Genomic DNA, 14,386 nt, shown 5'->3' with positions numbered 1-14,386 from the left:
TGCATATATTTATGGTTTACAATGATATTTTGAAATATGCATACATTGTGGAATGGCTAAATTGAGCTAATTAACATATGTATTACCTCATATCCTTATTTATTTTTGTGGTGATAACACTTAAAATATACTCTCAGTGATCTTTAAGACTATAATACATTGTTATTAACTATAGTCACCACATTATACAACAAATCTCTTAAACTTATTCTTATCTAACTGAAATGTTGCACCCTTTGGCCAACATCTTCCCCAACCTTGCCCACACCATCCCACCCCTGGTAATCATTATTCTACTCTCTGTATCTGTAAATTCACACTTTTAAGATTCCAAATATTAGTGAGATCATGCTATAATTGTATTTCTGTATCTGGCTTATTTCACTTAACATAATGTCCTTTAGTTTCATCCATGTTGTCTTGAATGACAGAAATTCTTTCTTTTCATAAGGCTTAATAATATTCTAGTGTGTATCTGTATCACAGTTTCTTTATCCTTTGATACACTGATAGGCACTTAAGTTGATTTCATATCTTGATTATTGTGAATAGTGCTGCCAAAAACACGGAAGTGCAGATATCTCTTGGACATAATGATTTCATTTCTTACAGATATATGCCCAGTAAGTGGGATTGCTGGACCATATGGTAGTTCTATTTTTATTTTTTAGGACCCTCCATACTATTTTCCATAATGACTGTACTAATTTAAACTTCCATGCATCTGATGTTTCGTTATGATGATATTACATGATAACTAAGGGGGAATATTGAGATAAAATAAGCAGATGAATACAAGAGACAGTTAAGAGACTGACTTCATAATATTGGCAACAGATTGGAGGTTGATTAAACCTCAATGTGCTTGTCATACTAGCAAAAGAGGAACAGACTTGTTTTATTTATTATTTGTTTTTGTTTTTGATTCTTTTTTTGAGACAAAGTATTGTTCTGTTGCACAGGCTGGAGTGCACTGGCATGATCTCAGCTCGCTACAACCTCTGCCTCCCAGGTTCAAGCTATTTCTGGCTAATTTTTGTATTTTTAGTAGAGACAGGGTCTCACCATTTTGGTCAGGCTGGTCTCGAACTCCTGACCTCAAGTAACCTGCCTGCCTTGGCCTCCCAAAGTGCTGGGATTATAGGCGGGAGCCACTGTGCCCAGCCAGACTTATTTTATAACAACTTTATTGAAGTAAAATTGGCATGCAATTAACTGCACGTATTCAAAGTGAACACTTTGGTAAGGTTTAGTAAAATGTATATACCTGTGAAAACATAACCAAATTAAAATAGAGAACATATCCATCACCACTGCAGGTTACCGTCTGCTCTTTTATAATTCTTCCCTGAACCCTCCCCATGCCCCCATTTATTTTCTAGAGTTTGTGTAAATGGAATTATACAGTACATGTCCTATTTTTCCATTGGCTTCTTTCATTTTGCATAATTTTTAAAATATTCAACCATGTGTATATATCAGTACAACAGCTCATTCCATTTCATTGCTGACTAATCTATTATATGAACATACCATATTATGTTTATCTATTCATGGGTTGGTGGGCATTTGTGTTGTTCCAGTTTGAGTCTATTACAGAAAAGCTCCTATGATATTTATAATCAAATCTTTGTATGTACATATGCTCTATTTTCTTTTGGATAAATGCCAAAAATAAGAATGGTAGCATCATTGGTAGATGAATATTTAATTTAAAACCAAAGCAAACAAAACTGCAAACTTTTTTTTAAAAAGGCTCACTATTTATATTTTGTTGTTCAATATATGAATGTTTAAGTGTCTGCAAATATATATCAACATATGTTTTGATTAGTTGTTTTTTTTTTAATTTTAGACGTTCTAATAGGTATGCAGTGATATCTCATTGTGACTTTGATTTGCATTTCCCTAATGTCCAATGGATGTTGAGCATCTTTTCATGTGTCTATTTGCCATCTATATATCTTTTGATGCTATCTCTTCAAATTTTGGTCCCCATTTTGTATTTGAGTATTTTTGTTTCCTCCTTATTATATTTGGATAATTATATTTGGTTGGGGAGAAGTTGAGTTACGTAATACAGTGGGTTTTTCTTTCTTTCTTTTTAATGGCAGGAACTCTGTAAGTCTTATGCTATGAGTGGATGGAGAAGAGTTTATGTTTCATCTATATAGATGTTAGATGTTGTGCCGCTTATCAACACAATGCACTCAGATGGGTAAATAGTGTTATGGTCCAAAAGGTTAATTAAATTGTGAACTTACTGAATTTTATGTATGTGTGTGCTTTCAAGTGACAGTTTTCCAAAATAAGAGATATGTGGATAATTTAACCTTAGGAAAGTGATGAAACCAAGCAGAACTATACTAGTCACAGTTTTCCTTATATTGGAGAGTCCGAGTACATACAACTACCACCTACCAGATGTTTTCTCTCAGATAATCCTTATACACATATTTCTTCTGTATCCTTGGAATTCTTTACTAAGGTTACAGTACTAGACTACATCAAAGCTTTATGATCCTTCTTTTTTCCAGCCTTCAATTTTTTCCATTATATTGCATAAAAGCCCTACCATCACAAGATGACAATCATATACTAGTTGCTTAATTCCTCTTTTGTCTAAGCAATGTAATGTTTTATTCTATTTAAAATATACGAGTCTTCAGAAATCTCTTAGGAAGATTTAATTGTAACAGAAGACTGATATGGGAAATGGTTTTAGATATATGACTTTTTACGGACCTTTTAAAATTGCCTTTTATAAATGTAGCTGTCTGCCTATGTGTAGGGTCCTCTCATTTTGCAACGTTATTGATACTTTTCTCTTCCTTATTTCTTTTATTTATAGCCATTTATTATCAATCCTTGTGACATTATTCAAGAGGTAGAGGAAAATGAATAGTTTGGAAGACAGGGATCTAAGGCCCCAATTCACCACTGTGATATTTCTTCAATGTTTCCAGAACATTAATTTGGGCTAACAATCATATTTAATAAAATGGTGTTAAAAACAAAGTTTTCTAGATTTTAAAATTATTTATGAACTTGAAGTATATTTGGAGCATTTGAAACATCAACTTTTTGTAAACTATAGAATCAAAAACTAAATACTAGACAACTACTAGAAAATAAGTTACTGTGGATGTTATGCTTTAAATTGTCTGGCAAAAAGATATGTCCAAACCCCAAGTGCCTGCCTCAGAACATGACTTTATTTGGAAATAGATAATTGCACAAGAAATTACTGAAGATGAGGTCATTGGAGAGTGGGACTGACTCTTACTCCAATTTGACTGGTTATCTTATAAAAAGAGAGAAGATGATATGAAATGAGACATATAGAAAGAACGCCATGTGATGGTAGAGGCAGAGATTGGAATGACACTGTGTCAAGCTAAGGAATGCCTTGAATTCACATTTACCAGAAGGTTGCTAAAGGCAAGGAGAGATTCTACGCAGAATCTCAGAGAAAGCATTGCACTGCCAACACTCTGGTTTTGGAATTCACATTTTCAGAACCGGGAGAAAAAATGTTATGTTGTTTTAAGCCACCTAATTTATGGTACTTTGTTATAACAGCCCTTAGGAACCATCACAATGAACAAATAAAATTTAATAAAACCTCAGATACCATATGGACATATAGTTTATATATAAAACATTTCAATATCCACAATAATAGCAGTACCTTGGGTCAGAAAATAATCAGTGAAGTCCTTATTCATATGAAGATTCTTGGGGTTGCAGGTTGAGTTCCTTTGAACTATTGATGGTTATAGGTCTAAGTTTTCAGTGACTAATTTCTTCATGTACAATAGTTTGTTCCTTATTTTCAGGTCATCCTTTACCCTGCCTTGTGATTTGTCTTTACTTACTTGGATGTGCATTTTCTCAGGAAGCTAGCTTGAAGGCCACAGAGACCAGGATGGGAACAAGCAACGCTTGCACATGTGGCAAGTGGAAATGCTGGAAATGACAATGAGGGAGAGGAAATGATACATGCCTCATTTTTAGGAACATAACTGTGGCTGTTTAAAAAAAGAATGAAAGCTCATTATTCAATAATCCTTGTAAAAAATAAAGGACCTAGATGAAAGAGATGGCAGAGAGGCTGGAGAGATAGATGGTGCAGCCAGGGAGGAACACCCCAAATGTTTGATCAGCCAGAATCAGTGACAATTAGTTTAACCAATAAAGAATAAAAAATAAAATGATGCGAAAGAATAATTTCCATTCAACAGATACTTTACTCCTTATTCCTGTCTGCTTTGTGAAAATGATATCAAAGAGTGACAGAGTTACAGGGAACTATAACTCTTTTTGGCTCTCTTTCTTTTTTGGCTCTTTTATGTGTTGTTTTGTGCAGTTACCCCTCTATTGCCATACAGGTTGGAGCAGATAGCGCAAGCTGAGAGGTCAGTGACTGTATGGCCTCTACTGTTTCCAAAACATGTAACTTTTTCTCTGTCTATTATAGACTAATTTCATTCCAGCCTCAATTAACAGATCATTAAAAACTGAGTATTATTATTATTATTTTTAAGCCCAGAAAATTTGTCAGCCAAGATAGTCTGCAGAGCTTTTGTCAGGGAGACAGAAAAGAGATTAGGGAGCATAAAAGGAAGTGATCTTATTCTTTACCCTAAGGCTACAGTTTAAAAATTCTGCTGATAGGACTTAACACATTTGAAGCAAAATAATCGTTCACTTATATTATTGATATGTATAAATTAGATGGGTAGAGAAACAACCCCATTCTGTGACATCAACCTTTGATTCTGGAAAGAAGATATGAAATGAGTGTCCTATTTTATAAGGTCTTGAACGATTTAATTTTCTCTAAAACAACAGGTCTTCATATATATTAAAAGGAATAGAGAAGGGAAATGCAGAGTACTTACAATAATTTTATTGCATAAGAACAACTAACATTCATTTCCATCTGTCTCTTTTTTCCTTTCTGAATTCTTGCCCTACTGGAAGATAGTAGAGCTGGGCTCAGTCTTCAATAGGAGTCTCTCCAGGAGACTGATTAAAAGTGAAACACCCTTTCTGAACATGCCACTCCTCTGTGTGGAAAATGTCAGTGGCTCATTACAGACTGGAGAACCAGCCTATTCAGAGAAGGCCAGGATCTGACCCTTCCTCACTGCTTTCCATCCACCATTCTCATCTATTACTCACCTACATGATTCAGAGGTCAAATGCTGGGTTTCTTCAATACTGTATAATTTTCTGCCTCCACACCTCTATTCATTTTTTAAGAAAGCATCTAGGTAGCTACCTAGAAATAACTAGCATTTTTTCATCTATTTTCCATAATAGTTTGGAACAATGTATATGTGCTCTGAGAAGGGTATTGGTGAATACAGGCAGCCTTTATATGAAATTGCTACTCTTTGTGATTTTCAAAGAACAAACATTATTTATTGACTCAGCCTTCCTATCACCTAAATTGGATTTTGTTTGCTTGCTGTTTTGTTTGCTAAGTTCAGTGTTGAGTTCATCACCCACACACACATGCTTTATTTCCTTTGCCTTTGTCATTTTCAGCTTTCCATTACTGCCCACTCATCATCTCAGATCAGTTGCCAAACCAATTTTGAATTTAGTCTCAGGAATGCTTTAAGAAGTTTAATCTACCTCTGTCTCACCAACATTATCATCCTATGAAATTTAGTTATTGTCTTCCCTCCTGGTTATGTGACATCAAATGTGGTGCCCCAGTAATATGCATTTAGCTCTTCCTTGAATCCTGATCTGCAAATCTGAATTTAACATGTATATTTAAGAAAACACTTAGGTGATTTTATGACTGGGTAGGAGACTTTTGAAATTGACAGAGCCAGGGCACTTGTTGGCCAAGAGAGTCTGCAAAGAATAGACCCTGAAATTTATCAATTCATCTTGTTGATTATGCTCAAGCTTTCTAGCCAATGTATTCTCAAATTTGATTAAATCTTTATTGATTTTTTTTGCCTTTTAACAAGGCTGAAAAAACTCAATTCATTATCTTCTGAATGTAATTTCCTTGCATAAATCTTTTAATTATTGCTATTATGCTGAAAGTGAATACATATATATACTTGTGTATATACATCTATAAGTGATTACATATGTATATGGACATATGTGTATATACCTATATCCTTGTGTGTGTAAACGTGTGTATATGCAATAATGGTGGTATCTAATATTTATTGAACATATGCTATGACCTAGGAACTCATACTTTTCATATATTAATTTTTTAATTTTTCAATAATGCTGAGATAACTATTTCTACTATCCCCATTTTACAAATGGGGAAAATGGCATAACAAAAATTTAATAACTTATTAACACTCACACAATCAGGGACCAGCAGATCCAAGATTCAAATCCCAGTGGGGTTTTTCTAAGACTTATGTGCTCTTAATCCCTACAATATCCAAATACATAATACAAAGCAAAATAGATTTTCCATATGTCTTTAGAGTCATGGTGAAGGCATGTGGTGGTGCATAGGCTAAATATCTGTGAGAAACTTAGGTGCTTTACTCCTTTTCTGTCCAGGATCTTCATCACCTACTCATGTTTCTCATGTCCACTGAATCCCAGTCTGTCTAATACTGGTTTAAGTCTCCTACTGGCATCCATCTTAATGGTGAATTCATCAGCTATCATCCTCTGCCTGCCATTGCATTGTGTTTGGCTTTTCCACCTGCACAAGAGTTCCGTGATTTGATGGGGATTATTGTTGATATTTTTGTGTTTATTCCCGTAATTAGATATTGTACTAAACTACACCATAGAATATCTGCTTGATGTGTGACTTCTACGCGATTCCTTTAAAGGCATCTTTACTGAGTTAAATCTGCTTGTTGATAACCTTAATAAGAAGGTTGACTTTATGTGAGAAAAGCAAAAAATAGGAAAACAGAAAACATTAGCAAGCACATGTATGTTAATTGTGGCACTGTTTACAATAGCAAAGACCTGGAACCAATCCAAATGCCCATCAATGATAGACTGGACAAAGAAACGGTGGCACATATACACCATGAAATACTATGCAGCCATAAAAAAGATGAGTTCATGTCCTTTGTAGGGACATGGATGAATCTGGAGACCATCATTCTCAGCAAACTGACACAAGAATAGAAAACCAAACACTGCATATTCTCACTCATAGGTGGGTGTTGAACAATGACAGCACATGGACACATGGAGGGGAACATCACACACTGGGGTCTGTTGGGGGCTGGGGGGTTAGAGGAGGTTTAGCAGGGTGGGGAGGTTGGGGAGGGGAAACACTGAAAGAAATGCCTGATGTAGGTGACAGGGGGATGGAGGCAGCAACCCACCATGGCATGTGTATACCTATGCAAAAATCCTGCAAGATCTGCACATGTACTTCAGAACTTAAAGTATAATAAAAAAAAAATTGATCAAAAAAAAGAAAGAAAAACTAGAAGACAATCGCACATTATTCAAAAATCTTTCTGTAAGGCAGTGATTATTAAAAGTTGGTCCTTGGAGTCACCTTGAGAACTTGACAGAAATGCAGAGTTTAGGGCCTTACCTTGTACCTGCTGAATCAGACATGGGGCTCATGTGTTTTATCAGCCTCTAGGTGATCCTGCTGCTTGCTCAATTTTGAGAACCACCACTGTATGGTTCATCCCTGTCACTCAATAACTCATACACATTCACATACATACACATATACACACAAAGGCATTCCCAGGGTTTCAGCGTCAGCTGTATATTGCTTACTTTATAGACATTGGAATATATATTTACACTGAATTAAAACTACTCTTTGAATATTTATCAGATACAATGGGGCTATAGGCCATTTTATTAGACATCAAATCCTTTAAGCCAGTGTTTATCAAGTTTTAACATTCACAGGAATCATGCTATGCAGATTTTTATTCAGCACATTTGAAGTGGGGCCTGATAGTCTCCATCTCTAACAGCCTTCCTGTTGATTTCAATGTTACTGGCCTCAGCCTACAATTTGAGTTGCAACAATTTAGCCTCAAGCATGTCCTCAACAAACACTTTCATCCATATTCCAAAAGATGGCCACAGTTTTCCTTTACATTTCATCTTTAGTATATCTACAATTGGTTATAACCTCTAGCACAAGTGATTTCTCATCTGAGCATACTTATCTCTATCCTCATGTTTTTAACATGAAATTCTTTTAATCTAACATAAAACACATTCATTTACGAAGTTGTGACTGTGTAAATCTCTCTGTCATTTCAGGCTTAACTAACCAATTCCACTTCCTTTCTTAAATTTTCAGTTTATTTCATGTTGGACATACTCTTATATACCTTATACCTCTATTTTAACAAGTTATATAATACTCTGTATAAAATTACTCAGTTACATAATTAGTCCCAAGGTATTTTGAGTTCCCAGAAGACAAATTTATGTGGTTCTTACAGATCGTGGCATTCCCTGCACTTATGCAGCCAATGTCTGACTTGCAGATGATGCTGAATGCTATTGGCTTAATTAATGTTTCACCTGTCCTGGAAAGGCAGATGAAAATAATGTTTTGATTAGTGAAGTAGGTGGGTCTGATTAATCATGTGATATGAATATACTCAGAGGGACCAGAAAAATCATTTAATGAGGAAAATGACCAAGGGTATCACCAGGAAGCAGAGAGAGACAGAGACATTTAAAAGCCACTGGTGGCCATGAGGGAATTAGGGGATGAAGTAAAAGATTTTTTTAAAAAAGGTTTCTCAGCTATGAACAAAATTAATTCCCTGAAGGTCTTCTGCCTGTAAATAATCCTTAGACCCTGCTATCAACATTATAAAATGAGTTTTTGAAAAGCATTTCTAGGCAGAGGAAATAACTCTCCCCAATATAGATTATTTTTGAATTGCTAAAGAATAAATAGTAATACCCAGAGCACCTGATATGTATATGAATTTGTGGTCCTTTTAGAAGAAAGGATGTACATTGCCTTTATGTACATCAACCCAAAGTTTCAACTCTCTTTATAATCAGCTGGCGGTCAATTGAGACTCTCATGTGACTCTCTGACACAGTCGAGATAGATAAAGTAGCCAGGATGGTTGTCCCAGAATTTGGATTTTCCTCCTATAGAGAATGACTGCAGTCTGAACTTTGGATACAATTTTTTAAACTTGAAAAATATGTTGAAAAACTGAAAAGATGAAGAAAGTACAAATACTAAGTAAATCTGTTTCACAGTTTTATTATTTGATTTGTTTTATATAACTTTCTGTTTACTTTGTTTATATACAATTAATATTTTAATTCCCTTTCCTAGATAGTTGATATGGTTTGGCTGTGTCCTCACCCAAATCTCATCTTGAATTGTAGCTCCCATAATTCCCACATTGTTGTGGGAGGGACCTGATGGGAGATAATTGAATCATGGGGCAGATCTTTCCCATGCTGTTCTCATGATAGTGAATAAGTCTCATGAGATCTGATGGTTTTAAAAAGGGGAGTTTCCCTGCACAAGCTCTCTTCTCTTGTCTGCTCATATGAGACATACCTCTTACCTACCACCATGATTGTGAGGCTTCCCCAGCCACATAGAACTGTGAGTCCATTAAGCCTCTTCTGTAAATTGCCGAGTTTCAGGTATGTCTTTATCAGTGGTGTGGAAACCAACTAATACAAAGTAGTGCAGTTTGTTGTTTATTTGGTTTTGTTCTGTTTTTATATATTTTCCAGCTTTATCCTCCTTTTTGTCATCCTTTTCTTTGTTGCCATTATGGTTTGGAAGTTTCATATTTCAAGTAGTTACCTTTAAATCATTGATACTGGATCTCTCTTATTCTATTTGTAAAAATGAGATTAGATTCACTAGTTTTCACAGTGTCTTCAATATTTGGAATCTCATGACTCAGTGATTCTATAAATAATAATGAGATCAGACTTTTCAAACTTTTTAAAGGTTATTGAAAGAGAGAGATGGGAAGCCTTTAAAATTGTTTTCACAACGTCTTTTATAAGTGCATAGCACAAATGTGAATTTGAAAGTTTTCGTGTTTTAGTATGAATTTTAATGGGATGGCAGGAGTTGTACTGGAATTGGCCAACAACTCTAGAGAAAGAAGGGGCTGTAATGAATTGTGTCTAAAAACAAACCTCGCTTCTCCCAGTACTGGAATGGTGCAGAAGACGGTAGTTCCTCCTATGACTCATGGTGCGGTAGAAAGATGGAGTAGAGGAGGCGGGAGCTGTAGGCTCCCAGCACGCTGCAGGCAATGTGATGGTCTATCCGGAGAGGGCATTGCTGGAATGGAGTACTAGCCACTGTCAAAGAAACAGGTGGCCCCTCTCTAAGGGTGTCCTTCAGAGGGGATTGGAGTAAAGCTGAACTTTACTCCAAGTAATCCAGGTAAATAGGGAGGCAGACAGAGAGAAAAAGACACGAAGAGGAAGGGAGGGAGGGTGGGAGGAAGGAAGGTAGGAAAGAAAGGAAGAAGTGTGGAAAGGAGGGAGGGAGGGACTAAGAGGTAAGAGATAATTGAACTGATTTAATCTATGTTAGCAATTAAAGACTGAAAAATCCTATAATACAAAATTTTACTTATTTCAATCCTTAATTTGATAACTGATTTAACCACTAAACCCAGTTTTGCATGGAAAATCTATTAATTACTGGGATACAATTTAGGAACTGCTGGTGTAGACAAGTAAAGAACATGTTTGGTAGAAAGGAGACATGAAATTACCCTGAGAATCTGTGAATATACGATGATTCTCAGGATACTTTTTGGGTTATTTCAATCCCATGATTGGAGCAAGCACACAGCCAAATAACATCCACGTTTGGGGAACCTCGTGTTTTACACACACTCACTCCTGCTCTTCTTGGTCCTCTCCCTATTTTTCACTTCTGCAAAAGCCTCCCTGTGTCTCTGTTTAATGTAAAATTAGGAGCACTCTTCATTTACTAAGCACAGGTATATACTTTCAGTAACTAAAGAAAGAAAAAGTACTTTTAAGAAAAAAACATAAATAAAAAATTATAGCTAACCTAGCACTTGGTATTCTATGAGGATTAAATTCTTTGCTTCTTTTAGGTAATTTTACAGAGTATATATGTGTGTATTCAGTGCCAGAAATATTCATTCAAAGAAACCTTAAAATCTCCTAAGAAAGTTCTTTGTGTGATTGTCCTCAGGTGCCTCGTGCTGTAGTGAGATTTTGACCAGGAAGGACAGTTTGAACCCGAGACCTCGCTTAGACTGTAGTGAACAAAGTGCATACCTTTCTTTTAATCTTTCTGCATGTACAGAATGAGTTACTTAGTCCCTTATAGGGTTTTATCAGTGTGTGAATACTGATAAGATGATGGCACCTGCTTGTTATATCTTGCATTTTCCATAGGTTTCCTTAACTCTCTTTTATCAAGACTTTTCAGCTGTCCTAAAGTCTAATACTATTAAAAAATATTTTATTCCCTGGGGAATAAAAAAAAAGAAGATGGTAAACTATGATTTCTTTATCAAATGTTGATGAGAGGGATTATATGGGGAAAAATAAAACTCTTCCAAATACCTGGCTTTGTCTGAAATAAAATTTAGCTTGACTGTTTATGGAGCCTAAAATTTCCTTAAACAAGTGACATACAAGATAGTGAAGAGAGCCCTCCCTGCTCCAGCCTTAAAGCCATGCTATTTTATTTTGTTTTATCTGTATTTACTGAACCCATTATTATAAACTTAATTCAATTTGTTTGCATATTTATTTACCCACTATATACATTGATGAGTAGATATACAAGACAAGATGAAGAGAAACAGTTGCATGGAAACCATTGTTCATCTAATCCAAATGTTTGAACACCTCAACTTTTAAATTACTCTTTTTCACCCTTTCTCTTTCTTCATCCCCCAAACAAAGCATCCTTTCTGCGTATCCAGAGATTGCTTGCTTGCTGACTATCAGAAAAGAGAACAGAAAAAGTCTTGCCTAAAGGAGAGCCATATAGCTTAGAACTAAAGAAGAAAGATGGGAAATGTGGAGTTGTGTGGGGAGTCCTGTGAAAGGAACGAGCACTACGTTTGCTTATAGAGTAAGCCTATTTCATGATGCCAACAGAACTTTCCCAATTCTCTTCCAAGGAACTTACACTCCTCCTTCAATCAGAACTGACCATGGGGCATCTTTTAATCCCACTGTACACTTTCTCACCAGGTTTGCTCTTGTTCTCCCATGGTATGTTGCCATGGATTGCCTTCATCTTCTCTTTCTACTTATACAAATATGCCCAGGTGGAAGCATTCTTGGAATGTTCCATTTGAAAGATAAAATTTTCTCTTAATTCATGTATTGCTTAACTGTCAATCCTAATGGGAAAGGTTGAGAAAAAAAGTCTGAGAAATACTGAGAAAAAAAAAAAAAGGAATACTAAGAAAAAAATAAATATTGAGAAAAAAAAAAAAAGCCCTGGACCAGATAGTCAAACACCTCATAATTTGCTAGATATGTAACCTCCCTAACATACAATAAGCAATGCCCATGCTACATCTCAAAGATGTTGTCGGGATAGAATGATGTCATGTCTGTGAAGTGTTTCATATAAGGTAATTAGGTATACTTAGGTAAGGTGTTTGCATTGTTCATACCGAATTAAGCTATGATGATTAACATTCTGGTGAATATTATATTCTTTCATCTGTTTTTCATATTGCCTCAACCCAATTAACAGTATATTTAGCTTGTAAGCCATAAAGAAAAGTCTGTTTGCTTTCCCTGATAATGAAAGTAATAAATATTTATTATAGAAAACTATTAAAAGTACACACAAATATAAAAATAAAAATTAAGTGTAATGTTGTAACTAAGAAATAACCACTATATCCAAAAAAGCCATATTTTTATACTCTTATATGTGTGTATATAGGTATATATCTTTGTAAACTGCATTGTTCACTTACCAGCGTATCTTTTGCATATTCCTATTCCACAGTTCTATTTTTGCTTCCTCAAGTGCAGCCATAGTATTTTGACTTAAGTTGTGTCTCACTAAGCATGTAATACTGTGCCTTGGGTAGAATAAGTATTCAATACATTGGCTTTATTTACTTAAAGCCTTTTGATTGTTTAAATGTAAAATTATGTGAAACAGAACTTCTGTCTTCAAAGATCACAATTGCGTTCTTACTGATGAACTGAAGCCATTCCATGTAACTGTGACTTACTTTTCTTTTTCCTTTCCCTTCTGTTTAGTTTGTTGCCCAGCCCAATTGTCAACAACTGCTGGCATCTCGCTGGTATGATGAGTTTCCAGGCTGGAGGAGAAGACACTGGGCAGTGAAGATGGTGACATGTTTCATAATAGGACTTCTTTTTCCCGTCTTCTCTGTGTGCTACCTGATAGCTCCCAAAAGCCCACTTGGACTGTTCATCAGAAAGCCATTTATCAAGTTTATCTGCCATACAGCCTCCTATTTGACTTTTTTGTTCCTGCTGCTGCTTGCCTCTCAGCACATCGACAGGTCAGACTTGAACAGGCAAGGTCCACCACCAACCATCGTCGAGTGGATGATATTACCGTGGGTCCTGGGTAAATGTGTTACTATAGAAAATATAATAAAAACATGTTACTGCCATGGAATCTTGCTGCTCAGAAAATATTCATTAATGTTTGGGACCTAGGAATGTTTAGAACAGGTCCTGACTGTTGTAGCTCCAGGAACCTAACCCCCAAAGCTAAACAACCATTTTACAAGCTGCAGTCGACCTGCTTACAAATGCAACTTAAGAAATGTAACCTTAGGTTTTAGAAATACAGATATTAAGGACTTTATATTCCATGAATGACCCTTTGGTTTTTTGTTTGTTTGTCTATTAAAACTTTTCAACTCTCTCATTGACCCTATGTAAATAATCATTCTAATATTCCTAATAGATAAATCTTCTAAAAGCACATACAGATTACTCTGAAGAATTAGTGATTCTATACATAAAGTAACTGCAACCTTTTAAAAAAATCAATCCATTCAAATTTATCTTTGAAATCTATATCAATTTAAAATAATAGGAAATTAAATAATAGGACATCCTCCACTCTTTTTATTTTTGTCATAAAAGTTGTGTTGGGTCTGAAGCAAATCACTGTAAAGAAGAAAACCTTAAAGTAGCTACTGAAAACATTGTTTTCCTTTCTCCTTGTTATAGTTATGGTTAAAATTTACATTTTAAGTATCCTTTGCTCTATCATACTATGGTTTGCTGGGAAATCACATTTTCTCAATTTAGCTCACCATTTTAAAACTCTTTGCTATCATATCCATCTCATCATTTGGCTATTAGAAAATATGTGACAAATTTCATGATTCAAAATCTCAGAATATCAGTTTGGGTTAACTCTCAAAACTGC

At 35.3% G+C, this 14,386-nt stretch overlaps 1 protein-coding gene across 2 annotated transcripts in view; it reads left to right on the top strand.

Moving 5' to 3' along the window:
* TRPC4 (transient receptor potential cation channel subfamily C member 4) overlaps positions 1-14,386 on the top strand; it is a 208,741-nt gene that overhangs the window by 142,839 nt on the left and 51,516 nt on the right. Inside the window, exon 4 of one of the 2 annotated variants that reach the window (XM_017538019.2) lies at positions 13,234-13,570. In XM_017538019.2, coding sequence (XP_017393508.1) covers positions 13,234-13,570 — 337 coding nt within the window. Of the gene's footprint in view, positions 1-13,233; positions 13,571-14,386 lie in introns of those variants that run through there. The other variant, XM_037741842.1, reaches the window with a different exon arrangement.

Source organism: Cebus imitator, unplaced genomic scaffold (assembly GCF_001604975.1).
Source record: "Cebus imitator isolate Cc_AM_T3 unplaced genomic scaffold, Cebus_imitator-1.0 Scaffold108, whole genome shotgun sequence".
Lineage (NCBI taxonomy): Eukaryota > Metazoa > Chordata > Mammalia > Primates > Cebidae > Cebus > Cebus imitator.
The sequence above is the reverse complement of the archived record's forward strand: the minus strand, read 5'-3'. Positions and strand labels throughout refer to the sequence as shown.